Below are 15,705 nucleotides of genomic sequence, written 5' to 3' on the forward strand. Positions count from 1 at the left end.
AGAATTTGATCAGACAACAAAAGGAAAATAGAAAACGATTCAACTATTTGCTGTTGTTTTCTAGAAAAGAAAAAAATAAATAAAAAAAATAAAACACCTAACAATCAATCCTAATATATCTAAATCTGACAATATTGTTGTCGATCTAGTATATACTATACTGGATCTTTTTTTATAATCTCTTCTTCGAAGATAGTTCAAGAAATGGATGACACGTTGATAGTGAAACCCTCAATTGAGTTCCCTCTCAGTAACTTTCTTTTCTCGTAATATTAAACAACACTTCGCAAAGCAAAGAAAAAAAAAATAAAAAACAAAAAAGCAAAAAACAAGAAGAAAGGAAAAAGAGAAATCGATTGAAATAAAACAAGGTGTCGTTAAAAGTGATACAGCTTATATTTAAAACGATTGAGAGACCATGAAACGTATAAGATATACATACATGCATAGATATATAAAGAATAAAGATTGCATAAAAAGAGCTATGAAGGGTGTTGTCAAAAGCATTCAGAAAACCACTAAATTATTCAATATAGGGTAGAAAAATTCAATACGTCGGATGTCTTTGACATATATATATATATATATACTAAACTAGTTGTCTTTTTTTTTTTTTCTGTAAATTAGTAGTTTGAAACTTTGGCTTTAGAACTCCATTGATTTTCCAGGAAAAATACCTTGTTACAATCCCAATACACAGCTTTTTCAATTTCTGTATGATCAAGATTGATTGAAGGTTCATAATGAAAGTTTACATTCTGTAGATCAGCAAGCTTAACTCTTGATCTTTTGGTATTATATCTAATACATTTTACAATATTACTGGTGTGCGAATTCATATAAGGGCTGACTATTATATTGGCAACCTTTGACTCGAAGAAACCTTTTTTCTTCAATTCTACGTCGTGGTCCCAGTCGATAAAACCACCAGCCCATTGTGCCGTTCCAGGTGGTAGATTGATATCTCCACCTGGCCAAAGAGCAACTTCTAAACGTACTGGTGTTTGCGGATACAAATATTTTTTTTTGATTGGGTCCCAAGTCTCTCTTCGATACACAGTTCTATATATTTTTCCATCAATAATCCAATGGATCCTTTCTTTGTTCCAATCAATTTCGTATGTATGCCATGCATCTGTATTATCACTTGTAATGGGTAACCATTGCATCTTTGTATAATCCAAGTGGCCTAAATGATAATAATTGGATTGCACGTTTCTTGATTCAGTACCCAAAAATTCAAAATCAATTTCATCGCCCACTTGACTTATTAATACTATGGCTGTAATGACACCTCTACCTTTGGCAGCTTTCAATGTAACACTGCATCTTCCATACAAAAAAAGCTTACTTGTAGAGACAAGAGAACCTTTTGTCCTTGGTGGCATTCTTAACGAAATAACTTTATCTAAATCACTGGGAACAGTGTATCCACTGTATATAAAATCGTACTGTTCTAATTGCTTCTTTGCTAATAGGCTATCGGTAGTGATTAAAAACTTTTCAAAATGTATAAAATTATTGTCTGCCAATATTGATAGTTTATTAGAATGACCAAATTTTTTCCTTATAATAGAGTTAATATTATTAGCGTTACTTCGAATGTGTTTTACTCTTCTTGGGAATTGAATTGAATTAGGATATAATAAAATTGGTTGAGGTAGACAGCTATAGGGCTGAAAAGAAAACATAGGATTGCATCTATTAAGACATGTTGAGCCAGTACCACATTCACCGTAAGGCGAACAACAGGGAACGTCAGAAGGACACTTTTGTGCCAATGAGCATTTAATAGATGCTGTATGTTTTATAGCAACAGAAAATAGAAATATCAAGGAGTAAAATATCCACATTATTGAATAAATAAATAAATAAATAATAAAAAAGAATTTTTTTATCTTTATTTACTTTAAATAATTTTAAATTTGTATCACCTAACGTATTTAATACGAAGACTAGTTCTTTCTTGACTGTTTGCTACGGTATTGAAACAAAAGCTTAGTTATCAACTGCATTTTATCTTATTATCTTTACTTTCTTTCTTGCTTTTTATTTTGTTTGCCTGTTATTTCTTAATTATATTTTGTGTCATCATCTGTTTTCTCTATGCCGTTTTTATTTTTTTATTTTTTTTGTTTATTTTATTACAAGAGCCACACCAAGTGATAGTTTTGACACTGACACAGATACAAATGATCAAGTAAAGTGTGTAACATGGGCAATTGACATACACATAATGAAGCAATCGAGCACTGTCAGCAATACATCGTAATAAATATTCATCAATATATTACAAAAAGCATTTAAACGTGTATATACGGTTTCTTTCTTTCTTTTTTTTTTTTTTTTTTTTTTATATAAATCATCACTTATTTGTTACCTAGTTAAAGTTAAAAGACTCTGAGTTCCATATTTATTTCTTATATTCAAAATGGTTAAATGAACTAAAGCTAATCAAATAAGTTGTCTTTTGTAAAACTGATCAACCAAGATCGCTAGAGATGCTCTGTTTACCAAAAAAAATTCCTTGTAATTCCTTCTTTGCATTGTATAATAGGCTGGATCCAATGCCTCACATGACTCTTTCTCTTTGTTTCTTCAATTTTTAAACAAAATATTTCAGAATCTGGAAAAACCCGGTGCAGATTGTTTTTTCTTTTTCTTTTTTTCAAATACTAAAAAAATAAAACAAAACACATAAAACAACAACAACAATATATAATAGTAATTTCACCTCGAAAATTAATACTGCACCACTAAAATGTTACTGAATACTTTAAAGGTTTCAGACTCTATTAAGAAGATCAGCTAGTTTACAATGGATTAATTCTATTACATCCGTTTTGCAGGTGCAATTAACCATACTTTTGACAGACTTTAACATAATTTTAGTAAACTTCGATATGGTCCATTTTGGTTCAACGATGACTAAGTGATTTTTGATATATAAACGATACAACAGTCATCTACAGCATTTTTACAAAGCTGAGTTATCTCTCTATTACTTCACAAACAACTTTTCACTCACTTTTCCGATCTTTCTCTCATGGCTCTTCCACAACACTACGACAATATCAAATTTCTAAGTGGCTAGCCTCTTTGCTATGCGATTAATAACGACTCTCTGGGCATTCCTTGCGATATGTTTTACAACAGGCAATGCACTAACCATAATTGACTCCACCATTGCCACTTCATGCATTTACTATGAAAAACAATTCAAGTGGGGTTGTTCTAAAAGTGGTCTTTCATACAACTGCTATTGTAAAAACATCAATTGGTTGCAAACTATTACAAATTGCGTCTACAATGCTACATCAAGTACGCATTTACGTAAGCATGCCTTCGAACATATAATTAAAAGATGTAAAAGTAGTGGCAAAGTCTCATTAACTATGGAACAGCTATACAAATACCAAGAAAATGGAACTCATTATCTTGTTGACTACACCCCATTGGCAAAAAAATATATTGTAAATGGGACTTTAAAAGTGAATGAAACCGATTTTGATTGGTATCACAAGAAATTCAAGGAATACACAGTATTTGTAGAGAGATCACAGTGGTTTGGTTGGGGTTTGGTATTATATTGGGTTTTTATTATCTCGATAGCATCCATTTTCAACATCAATAAAAGATTGTTAGGTTTTAAATTCTTACGTAGATATAAAAATATGATAAATAAAACCCTTTTGATTCCATCAATGTTCAAGAATTATCATGATAGACCTTTCATCCTCTGGAAAATTTTCCCTTTCGATTTTCCAACCAGAGACAGTGCCCTTGTTATCACAGGATTCACTATTCTCACCATTGTTTCTGTCTGTGTTGGCTATAATGTCACCTTACCACACCCAAATTTTACTACTAGGCTCTATGCAAACATCAAGTTGATTGGCTTTAGGACTGACCTTATGGCCATATCACTTTTCCCAGTGATATATTTCTTTGGCATTAGAAACAATCCATTTACCTACATATCTGGTATATCATACAGTAAATTTAATCTGTACCATAAATGTTGTGCATATGCTTGCACAATTTTAGCATTTATGCATACAGTTGTTTATACAATATGGGCTGTTAAATCAGATACATATAGTGCAAGAGCTAAACGACCATACTGGAGATGGGGGATTGTAGCTACAACTCTACTATTTTTATTAGTATTCCACAGTAATAAAATGATCAGAAATTATATGTATGAAACCTTTTTACTATGTCATAAAATTATGAGTGTTATGTTCATTGTTGCCATGTACTACCATATGAAATCATATGGTTGGATGGGCTGGGTTTGGTCCATGATTGCTATCTATTCATTCGACAGGTTTATGAGACTAGTCCGCATTATCTTACATGGTGGTATTGTCACCGCAACATTAAAAGACTGTGGTGATGGCATTATTAAGATGACAGTCAAGAAGCCTAGATACTTACGCTATAAAGCTGGCAGCTATGCATTTGTTTATTTCCTTAGTTCCAAATATGCATTTTTTTACAATTTCCAATCTCATCCCTTTACTGTGTTAACTGATCCAACTAAAGACCCAAATAATCCAAGCACGTTGATGTTTTACTTCAAGGCTCACAAAGGTATCACTCGAAATATACTTTCAAGAATCTTATCTAGTGGTGAAGAGTCCATAAAGTGCAGAATTCTACTTGAAGGTCCTTACGGTGCTCAACTACCTCAGCTTGTAAAACCACAGAGCAACATGGTTGCTATAGCTGCAGGTCTAGGTTCTTCAGCTGTTTACCCACACATTTATGACGTTTTGAAAAATATTGATGTCAATGAAAACGAAAAGTCAGAATACCAACACAAGTTTATATGGATCATCAGAGAAATCAACTATTTGAATTGGTTTCATAAAGAACTGGAATGGTTGAAATCTAAGAACTGCCAAGTTAAAATTATTGTGACAGGCAACAATAGTAGGTTACTTAATATTGACACTGAATCCTCTTCTAAATCAGTAAGTGAACATTCGAGCAACTTAACAGAAAATTTGAATGTAGAAAAGTTGGGATACAGACCGAATTTACAAGAACTTGTAATCAAAGAGATCTCCAAATCAGAGTCTATATCGAAAGATATCACGTTTGTAGGATGTGGTCCTGCTGCTTTCAATGATGAATTGAGATCATCAGTTGCCAAGAGCATTCCAAAGGAGAGTTCCATCAACATAGAATTCCAATCTGAAAGTTTTGTCTGGTAAATACACCGTAAGATCACAATAGACTATATTACAATTATTTTCACAAAATTCTAATTTTATTTTTCTTTGGTTTATTCACTTGTCTATTCTTTATGATGTATATTAATGCAGTACAACTTTATAAATATATGTATAAAATTGATAGTTGATTAGCATTTATTTAACCTATTTACTGTCCATTCTCTCCATTGCATTCATCACCACTATCTTCTTCTTGTTTGTTTAAAAGCTCCTTCCACTTTTGGACTAATTCACTGATAGCACCTGGATTGAGACTAGCCTCCACAACATCACTTGGAACCTGATTCTCTGAATGTTCTTTACTAGCAAAACGCCCTGTATTATTTTCTGTGATCAACCTCAACTCATAATCACTACTGGCTGCATCTTCCCCACTCTCATCCACGACAGTGTTATCATGTGTTATTAATTCGTTCCAAGAAAATAGCAAGGAATCAGTCTTTCTAGCAAATGGATTAATATCGATCAAATAAACTTTGTTGAATGGTCTAGGAATATATACATCTAAGACAAACGATTTATCAGGAAATTTTGGCAATACAACATCTTCTACGAATTCGTCTATTAAATCTTTAAAAGTGTTACTTAATGCTTCCAAATAATCATAATAGTTTAGATCACGTTGAGTGACACCAATAATTCTTCTATCTTTAACAAATACTCTGAATTCTAAGGCTGGGTTCACATCAAACCATTCTCTTAAAATTAACTCGGTTTCTGGTATTACCACATCATTTGTATCCTTTTGACATTCATCGTATGCATGTTCTAAATCATGCATAATATAATTTGAAGCATTTAAAAGAAGATATATTTCATTAACTTCATTACATTTCATTGAATTATTGGGTAAGATCCATGTGGCATCTCTTGGAGCTGACCAATTTAATTTTGGCGTCACTGGTCCAAGATCCCTAATAATATCTTTCAATTGTGAATGGAACTCACTGAAATGCACTAGAGGATTAATAGAGTTCGACTCTATTTCTAAATTTTCATCTGTTACTAGTTCAGAATCTTCCCAATCACTATAATCATTTTCATCATTCCTTTCTATATTGCTGGTATAGAAAGATTTCTCCTCTTGATCATATGGTAATTTAATACCATCCTGCTTCAAATATTGAATAAATTCATGTGGGACTGGTTTTAGAATTTTTGACTTTGGTGTATGACCTTTAAATAACGGATACCATTTTGAAAAGGAACAATTTTCAATATTTCGTTTTGTAACAATAACATCAGTTAATGGAGTATAGCTGGTCATTGTCCAACTTATTGTAATATATATTTTCTTTGTATTATGAATATGTAGATTAACCTATAATCTATATCACCGATGATTATCTCTATGATTTAGTTTATGCTTCTCTATTGCATCTTGTATAAAATTGTATGAAAATTTTCACATTCTATTTTTTCACTAAAATCAAGTCTTGCTCTAAAGTATTTTTTATCTTACTAAGTATTTTTGACAAATCAGTCATATGCTTAGTAATCGAAAATGAATAATAAATAATAAATCAAATCACAATCATAACATTCTACAACATTATAAGTTCTCATTTTGGTTTTGACTCTTTATAAATAATAATAATAAGACTTGATGATTAGAATGTATTTGATTATATACAATCCCACTCAAAATAGGAAGAAAAAGAAAAAAAAATTGACATATTAGAGAAGTACTATGAAAAAGGATTTCTTTTTCTTCTTTTTAGTTCTTTCTTCATTATACAAGTAAAATATAATGATTACTTTAAAAGTGGCAAAGTTGAAACAGCTGTCTTACTTGAAATATACGAAACTCCACTTAACACAGTAGTAACACCAACAATATAACCTAGCCATCTAAACCCAGTTTCTAGCAGTACTTTTTGTGTATGTATACTTTTAAGCAAAGTATTTCCAGATTCATTTTCATCCTTTTGAGCATTCTTAGTATTATTCAATATTAATAATAAACCACCGCAACCCAAGTAAATCATCTGAAAAAATGTATTCCATTTAGATATTCTTGTTGGTTTAACCTCCACTGTTGGATATTTTATAAGATTCCAATATGAATTCCAATTTACGCTACCATAAACTTTCTTCATTGAAGTAAATCTAATTATACCACCGCTGAAGCCTAATATTATATCTCTACCCAATATTAAAGTGGCAATACTATATGGAATGATTTGTGATCCTAATGGTAAAGTTAAAGCAAGAGTGGTGAAAATCATTAACAACTTGTCTGCTATAGGATCTAGAATTGTGCCAACAACAGATTTCATGTTAAACTTTCGAGCTATGTAACCATCAAGAAAATCTGTAATACAACAGTAACCAAACAAGGTTAATGCAGGGGTTAATTGACCCATCCATATGTATTGACCGATGAACGGAGTACAACCTATTCTTGTTAGTGTAATTATATTAGGTAAAGTAAAAAAAGAATTCTTCTTAAGTAATAGGGTATTTTTTTGTGATACTTTTATAACTGGCCTAGATTTAGGAGATTGTTTGTTATGATTTAATCCGTTTGTACTTAAAATAGTATTATTGTGAATAATTCTTTTTAAGGGTGATGTTATTGGATAAAATGGTTTCAAAGTGGATATATATGAGCTGCTACTATGCAAAGAAGAAGCTATCGTTATCATTATTCTCTAATATTGTAATATGTTTGTTAATATGCAATACACCAGATATTTTTCAGATGGTATAAATACTCTTCTATGTGAAATGATATATTGTTCACAGAACCATTTCTTTTTGTAGAAAAGTCAATTAATATTATCAATTGTTATGGTTTTTTTTAGAGATCTTTTTTGTTCAAAGTATATTTACGTAGAATAATAAATATAAAGACGAAATAAACATATAGTATGTACACATATCACATCTAAAAATATTAGAACTAGGAGATATAGAAGCCACTGTGATCATCATCTACTAAAATAGTAAAAAAGTAGTAAATATAGAAACCTACTGTGAGGTAAATATAAAATTTCATAAGAATGAAGCTATAATATATGAATCAATATAGTATATATATATATATATGTATATATAGGTATTCTGGTGATTTCTCTTTGATTAAGCAAACATCTTTGAAAGTGATTTCTTTTGTTTTTCAATCTGTTGCTTTCTCTTAGCCTTTGTATCTTTAATAGCTTTATGAATAGCTGCATCATTTGGATGGAAAGTAGCAGCTAACTCTAAATCTGTTAAAGCCATATCAGTGTCATTAACATTGGCATAGGCCAAACCACGACGATACAATGCTTTAGCTTTAGCTAAATCATCAGCACCTTCTGCATATAACACTTCTGATGCGGCAACAAGAACAGCTCTATTATCATTTAATTTTAATGCAACAAGAGCAATATTTAATGGAATTGAAATTTTCAAAGCATTAACTCTTTTTATATCACCTTCTGACAAATCATTGGGGAAATATTCTTTTAGAAATTTATCACATTTTTGATATTTCTCTAAAGCAATAGCCAAATTTTTCTTTTTAAATTGTTCTGTACCGATATTTTTGACAAACTCAACAGCCTTTAAAACTGACTCAACATCATTGATATCTACTTTCGAATCATTTTTTAACGAATCTTCATAATTATCACCGTATTCATCAACCGGTGTCATCTCTGCATCCTCAGGAACAACATAGTCGTTTGGTAAAACACCACAGTCTTCAATTTTAACCTCTTGGAATGGTAAATTGTTATCTTGATCAACTTGTAAATTTTCAATTAAGCGAACAATTCTTTTACCTTGAATAACCTCCCCAAAGACAACATGTTTACCGTCTAAATGTGGTGTGGGAACGCAAGTGATAAAAGCTTGTGATCCGTTGGTATTAGGACCTGCATTAGCCATAGATAAAAGAAATGATCTATCATGTTTTAATGTGAAGTTTTCGTCTTCAAACTTCTCACCATAGATACTTTCACCACCTGTCCCATTAAAATTAGTGAAATCACCAAATTGACACATGAAATCCTTAATAACCCTATGAAAAATAGATCCTTTATAAGACAGTGGTACATCTGGTTTAGACTTTGCCATACCACTGTTGCCTTCACATAATTTATAAAAGTTTTCAGCTGTCTTAGGAACTATATCATTGTATAACTCAAATACAATACGGCCCTTTGGTTTGCCTGCAATAGAAATATCAAAATAAGTCTTTGGTCTGTCTGACATATTAATTGATAATTTATTGAATTACGGTAGAAGACGGGAGAGAAATGCTTATGTATGTGGGTGTACTGAGAAATGAGATAAAAAATAGAGCTTGATAGAAGCTTTTCAAGAACAATCAAGTCAAAAGTGAACAAGTATTTTTTTTTTTAATACTTAATGATATATTGTGACTGGTCCCTCTTTCAGGTTCGAATGTATATTATATATATATATATATATATATAAACGTAAATACATATAAATATTTTTTTTTGTCTCCCTGTAATCTAATTAAAAAGATTTAAAAAGAATCTCATAGAAAGTAATGGAAAAAAAATGATATAAAGACAAAGAAGAAAAATGGAATAAACCCAAAATAGTTGTAAGTAGCGAGGGAAAGTCCTTCATTGTTACAAGTATATTTTTGTATATTAACATAGTACACAATATCAATATGTTATAACAGTTAAGAATAGAGTAAATAGTCAAATAAGCAAAGAAAGGGCACTGCAAGTACTTTATTTGTTTTACTTATTTATCAACAGTATGAGTTCTCTCATTATTACCTTTTGAATCCCAACACTTTCTAAACATTTCCATTTCTTTTAAGCATTGTCTCCAATCTCCTGTTTCAGCATGACAGAGTTGCAAAGCCATATTCTCGACATAACAGCCTGTTGATTGTATCCTCTTATCCCATTCTTCTGGATCTGTATCTTCTAAAACTCCATCATAATCTTCTAATGCTTGTTGATAATACTTTGATGTTGTATCGGGAAAATATTGTTTCTTAGACTCTGACATCTGTATATTTTGGATAATACTAATACAAATCGGTATATATATATATATATATATATATATGTGTGTGTGTATGTATGTATGAAATGTATTTATTCGTGAGTACAGCAGACTTTGAAGTAGCCTAACAGTAATTACAATATCCATCCATCCATCTATCTATCTATCCATACATACACATATACATACACATATATAAATGGAAATAATTATCTTGTGCAATCACTATACATTTGTAAAAGATTAAAAGAAAAGAAAAAAAATAAAATGATATGAGCAAAATTATCACCACTGAAGGGGTAAATAATTGAAAATATATATGCAAATATTTCATCAAGTTTACTAATAAAGAGTGTTACCAGTAACTAGAGTCAGACATAGATAACACAGACAATATGCAAATAAGTGTGTGTATGCTATGAATAATAAGAAAATAAGGCTATTATATAACTAGGGGTATTGGTATAAGATAACAGTTACGTCACAAGCTATTGCCAAGACTAATCAACTCATCCATTTCATATGTATTTATTTTATATCACCTAGTTATTTAATATTTAATTGTATTTTTTAGTATTATTATAACCATGACCTGTACTCGATCGTAATATAGACAATGTAAACAAGCGTGTAATGATTACAATAAATCATTCGCCATACATATACCACAGTTATGCAACGTATGAATGAATGAAATTTGGACTTATAAAGTCAACTTTTTATTGTTTATTTTGTTATTGCTTACTTAATTTTTGCCAACGGAAGAAGGTTTGGGACTGCTGGATAGTTTTTGTACATTTTCCAATTTTCTAATCAGGGTTTCAAACAAAAAATAAAAAAAAATAGAGATTGTATATGTCTAAACGAACATTTATCAAAAAGGTACACAAACTTTTTTTTTGAAAAAAATATAAAAAGTAGGGTTCAACTTAAAAAATTGGACAAACACATAGAGTTTTCATTTTTTTAACAAATTTATGTTGAGTTTTGAAAGCAAGGCGTATTTTTACTTTTTCTTATTTTCATTTTTATTTTCATTTTTATTTTCATTTTTTTTTCTGGTGCAATGCAACAACAACAACGACGACAAAAATAGAAAAAAAAAAAAATAAACCTCACCGAAAGAAAAAGAACCTGGTTGAATTTTTTTTTTCTATTTTTCCACTCCAAAGACTTAAAAGTATTCGAAGTAAAGAATAAGGAAAGAATTAAAAAAAAAACAAAGGACAAGAAATAAAAAGCTACTTAACAGTTGCTGGGTGTTCTACACTTTAATTAAGTTGTGCTAATTTCAAATTGTGCTTCGCTTGTCTTGCTTCTTTATTCATCTTGCCATCACTTCTATATTTTTGTTCTGATTATTCTCAGATTGAAATCAACTATTGACTTTCCTTTTTTTTCCCCTCCTCCTCCTCTCTATTTCCAGTGTATATATTTATACATTAAATTAAATATATACGTATATTAACAAACATATACATATACATATACATACACATACCAGTATCAGTGTTGTCACAATATGGTGAAATTAGCTGAGTACCAGCGTACAGCTACTTTTGCTTGGTCTCATGATAAGATCCCACAGATTGTAACAGGGACCGCCTCAGGTACAATTGATGCCGATTTTTCTAATGAATCTGTTTTGGAATTATGGTCTTTATTATCTGCTGAACCAAATAAGCCCATTGCATCATTATCTACTGATGCTAAATTTAACGATTTAGATTGGTCTATTGATGATCAACTGATCGCTGGTGCATTAGAAAATGGTACTGTTGAATTTTTTAAACTAAATAACAACAAAAATAATAACAACACTTCTATTGAATCAGTAGGTAAATTTAGTAATCTTCATAATTCTACCGTTAATACAATAAAATTCAATCCTAAACAAGCAAATGTTTTGATTTCTGGTGATAATAGTGGTGAGATCTTCGTCTGGGATACTGAAAAAGCCATCAACACCAACGCTAATGGGGCAGCTGTTCAAGGATACACCCCAATGAAACCAGGTACTGCAATGACTTCTATTGAAGAGGTTCATTCGTTGGCATGGAACCAATCTTTAGCACACGTTTTCGCTTCCGCTGGTTCTTCTAGCTTTGCCTCCATTTGGGATCTTAAAGCTAAAAAAGAAGTTATTCATCTAAGTTATACTTCCCCTGCAACTGGGCTTAAACCACAATTGTCGGTGGTTCAATGGCATCCCACTAATTCTACTAAATTAGCTGCTGCTACAGGTAGTGACACTGAACCTGCCATCGTTATATGGGATTTGAGAAATGCCAACACTCCATTGACCACTTTGGTTAATGGCCACTCCAAAGGTATCTTGTCTCTTGATTGGTGTAATCAGGACGAAGATTTGCTGCTATCTAGTGGTCGTGATAATACCGTGGTCTTGTGGAACCCAACTGCAGGTGAACAATTAACACAGTATCCACCTCATGGCAACTGGCTATTCAAGACAAAATTTGCTCCGCAAGCACCGGACATTTTTGCCACTGCATCTTTCGACTCTAAGATAGAAATTCAAACTTTACAAAACCTTGTTAACGAATTAGATAAAGAGGAAAATGTAACAAAACAACAAGAATCAGAAACAGAGTTCTGGACGCATGTCTCACAACAAGAATCAAATGAAAAGCCAACTGTTAAAAAGATACAAGCTCCAGTTTGGTATTCAAATCACTCACCAGCAGCTACCTGGGCTTTTGGTGGGAAATTGGTTAGCATTAGTGAAGATGGGAAATCAATCAATATTACAAAACCTGTATTACCTGGTTTGGAACAAAATATTTTATTAAATGATGCCTTAAAATCCAAGGATTTCAAACCATTGATTAATGTTAGATTAGTCAAAGGCATAGATAAGAATAATGAAGAAGATTGGAACTTATTAGATAAATTATCTATGGATGGAAGGGAGGAATTTTTAAGAGATACTTTTACCTTAGATGATGATGACGAAGAAAACGGAAATAAAGATGGTGCTAATGATCGTGAAACGGACACAGAAGCAGGTGAAGAATTTTTTGAAAAGATTGAAAATAAATTTAAACCAAAGGATCCATTCAAATTAGAGAAAAACACCGATTTTTCTATAACTAAAAAATTACTTTCTGGTAACACTAAGGCTGTTGTTACAGAGGCTTTGCAGAATGATTTATTGTTAGAATCTTTAATAATTGCTTTAGATTCAAATGACACCACATTAAAGGAAAAAGTTAAAGATCATTATTTCAAGAAATTTGGAAATTCTAATTCTTTATCAAGAATTCTATATTCTGTTACAAACAATAACATTGAAGATATGGTTACCAATATGGATGTATCACAATGGAAATATATCGTAAAGGCTATTAACAAGTTTGTGCCAGCCGATATTGCTCGCAAGAATGAATTACTAGTTCAATTAGGTGATAGAATTTTAGAATCTGGCGATAGACAAAATGCAATTGCTGTTTATTTTTCTGCAAACTCCATCGATAAAGTGGCTTCCATATGGTTAAAAGAATTGCCTGATTTAGAAGATATAATTAAGCAAGAAAATAAGACTGTTTATGAGGCACATGTTGAATGTTTAACAGAATTTGTTGAAAGATTTACTGTCTTTTCAAGTTTTATAGGAGAATCAAAAATATCAAATCAGGGCCTAATATCTAAATTTATGGAATTTGTTGATATAGCATCTGCTAGTGGTGATTTCTTTTTAGCCGAGTCATTTTTAAACATTCTACCAGATTCAAATGAAGATGTTAAAGCAGAAAAAGAACGTGTACTATTGGCTTGCGGTAAATCTGTTCAGCATGGTTCAATCCAAAAAGGTGTTGCGTCATCTACAATTCAACATGATAGATACAGAAATCCTCATGCAAGTAATATTCCAATAAAACAACAACCACAATTCCCAACTGCAACTGGTATGCCTCCTGTCCAACCACCAATCATTCCTATACAACAAACAGGTACACATCTAAACAATGCTGCTAGATCAGTGAAAACTGCACATACACCAAAAGCAAATCCGTATGCTCCACCTACTGTTGTTTCTACACCAAATGCAACTGCTACCAATTTATTTAATGGTGCATTAGGAGCGTCAATCCCAACTTCATCTTTTATTCCACCTAAGAATCCATATGCTGTTGGTGCACAAACTCCAGGTGCCACACAGACCACTCCATTTGTTCCTCAACAATCAGTTTATGAGAAACCAGTGGCTGCTTCATCTATAGAGACACCACAATCTGGTATTGTATCTGGTCAAATGCCACATTTGAATCAAAAGGCAAATGACGGCTGGAATGACTTGCCATTAAAGGTTAAGGAAAATAAACCATCACGTGCTAAAGCTGTAAGTGTTGCACCTGCAAGTGTAAGCATTCCACCAGGACCTTCTACTCCACACAGTGATACTATCTCATCGCGTGAATTCCCAGTAAGGTCACCAGTTAACAGAATTGCATCTGCCTCCTCCATGCCAACTCCACCACCACCTCCTGGTTTTAAAAGAAAAGAATCATTGGCTTCAATGGATAAGGGTTTAGAAAGCTCGACCAATACAAAACCATCGAATCCATACTCTCCTCAAATCAACAAACCTGTACCAATGACCCAAAGGAATAGTCCATATTCTCCAGCCACTGGATCTATTGCTCCACCAATACAGTCACAAGTATCTCAAAATATCCCAGTAAACCCATATGCTCCAAAACAGCCTACTACAATGCCAAACTCTAATATTTTGACCAACGTATCTCCATCAAATCCTTATTCGGTTCCACCAAAGTCCTCGTTACCTCCTACAGGTCCAACAATGGTGCCTCCGCCAATATCAAAACAAACAATTGCACCACCACCACCAATGAGTAACAGAAGAAAAGTACAGCACAAAATAGAAAATATCGCAAATGCTACAAGCTTGTTAGAATCCGTTCAACGTACACCATCTACGACAAATATGGTCCAACAACAACAACAAAATGTTATTCCGCCTCCTGTTAGCACTCAATCTAGTGTTCAGACATCTCCTGCTGCTGTAACAGAAACAACTGCTGCCGTTACAATACCGGAAGATCAACAAGAGATTATTGCCTTTTTGAAAAGTGAGTTAGAACGTGTTACTCCATTGATTCCAAAAGAATATTCTAAGCAATTAAAGGATTGTGCTAAAAGATTAAAGATACTTTATAGCCACATGGAAAGACAAGATTTATTAACTCAACCAACAGTAGATAAGTTGAAGAAGATTGTTGAGTACCTGAAAAATAAACAATACACAGAAGCAATGGAAGTACATGTTGATATCGCAACGAACAATGCACAAGAAGGTGGCAATTGGTTAACAGGTGTAAAAAGATTAATCGGTATTGCCGAAGCTACCACAAGTTGAAATACAACCATATATATGTATCTATATTTATTTCAAATTTTCTTATGTAGCGGTATGTTACATCCCTTAATTTTATTTCAT

At 32.0% G+C, this 15,705-nt stretch overlaps 7 protein-coding genes across 7 annotated transcripts; 2 read left to right on the plus strand and 5 right to left on the minus strand.

Moving 5' to 3' along the window:
• Positions 1 to 623: 623 nt before the first annotated feature.
• On the minus strand, positions 624 to 1,853 carry CRR1 (putative glycosylase; the record flags this gene model as incomplete). Its single annotated transcript, XM_064860780.1, has 1 exon — positions 624 to 1,853. One exon carries the CDS (start codon positions 1,851 to 1,853, stop codon positions 624 to 626), a length of 1,230 nt encoding a protein of 409 aa, XP_064717797.1.
• A 1,251-nt stretch (positions 1,854 to 3,104) lies between these two features.
• On the plus strand, positions 3,105 to 5,222 carry FRE1 (ferric/cupric-chelate reductase; the record flags this gene model as incomplete). The annotated part of the gene is made up of 1 exon (XM_064860781.1): positions 3,105 to 5,222. One exon carries the CDS (start codon positions 3,105 to 3,107, stop codon positions 5,220 to 5,222), a length of 2,118 nt encoding a protein of 705 aa, XP_064717798.1.
• Positions 5,223 to 5,391: 169 nt separating this feature from the next.
• CDC123 (cell proliferation protein CDC123) lies at positions 5,392 to 6,510 on the minus strand (the record flags this gene model as incomplete). The annotated part of the gene is made up of 1 exon (XM_064860782.1): positions 5,392 to 6,510. One exon carries the CDS (start codon positions 6,508 to 6,510, stop codon positions 5,392 to 5,394), a length of 1,119 nt encoding a protein of 372 aa, XP_064717799.1.
• Positions 6,511 to 6,997: 487 nt separating this feature from the next.
• Positions 6,998 to 7,891, minus strand: CRD1 (cardiolipin synthase; the record flags this gene model as incomplete). Its single annotated transcript, XM_064860783.1, has 1 exon — positions 6,998 to 7,891. The coding sequence occupies one exon, from the start codon at positions 7,889 to 7,891 to the stop codon at positions 6,998 to 7,000; it is 894 nt and encodes a 297-aa protein (XP_064717800.1).
• Positions 7,892 to 8,327: 436 nt separating this feature from the next.
• Positions 8,328 to 9,446, minus strand: CPR6 (peptidylprolyl isomerase CPR6; the record flags this gene model as incomplete). The annotated part of the gene is made up of 1 exon (XM_064860784.1): positions 8,328 to 9,446. One exon carries the CDS (start codon positions 9,444 to 9,446, stop codon positions 8,328 to 8,330), a length of 1,119 nt encoding a protein of 372 aa, XP_064717801.1.
• A 510-nt stretch (positions 9,447 to 9,956) lies between these two features.
• On the minus strand, positions 9,957 to 10,373 carry COA4 (Coa4p; the record flags this gene model as incomplete). The annotated part of the gene is made up of 1 exon (XM_064860785.1): positions 9,957 to 10,373. One exon carries the CDS (start codon positions 10,371 to 10,373, stop codon positions 9,957 to 9,959), a length of 417 nt encoding a protein of 138 aa, XP_064717802.1.
• A 1,375-nt stretch (positions 10,374 to 11,748) lies between these two features.
• On the plus strand, positions 11,749 to 15,624 carry SEC31 (Sec31p; the record flags this gene model as incomplete). Its single annotated transcript, XM_064860786.1, has 1 exon — positions 11,749 to 15,624. The coding sequence occupies one exon, from the start codon at positions 11,749 to 11,751 to the stop codon at positions 15,622 to 15,624; it is 3,876 nt and encodes a 1,291-aa protein (XP_064717803.1).
• Between the last annotated feature and the right edge of the window lie 81 nt (positions 15,625 to 15,705).

Source organism: Arxiozyma heterogenica (assembly GCF_036370985.1).
Source record: "Arxiozyma heterogenica strain weizmannii chromosome Unknown scaffold_5, whole genome shotgun sequence".
NCBI lineage: Eukaryota > Fungi > Ascomycota > Saccharomycetes > Saccharomycetales > Saccharomycetaceae > Arxiozyma > Arxiozyma heterogenica.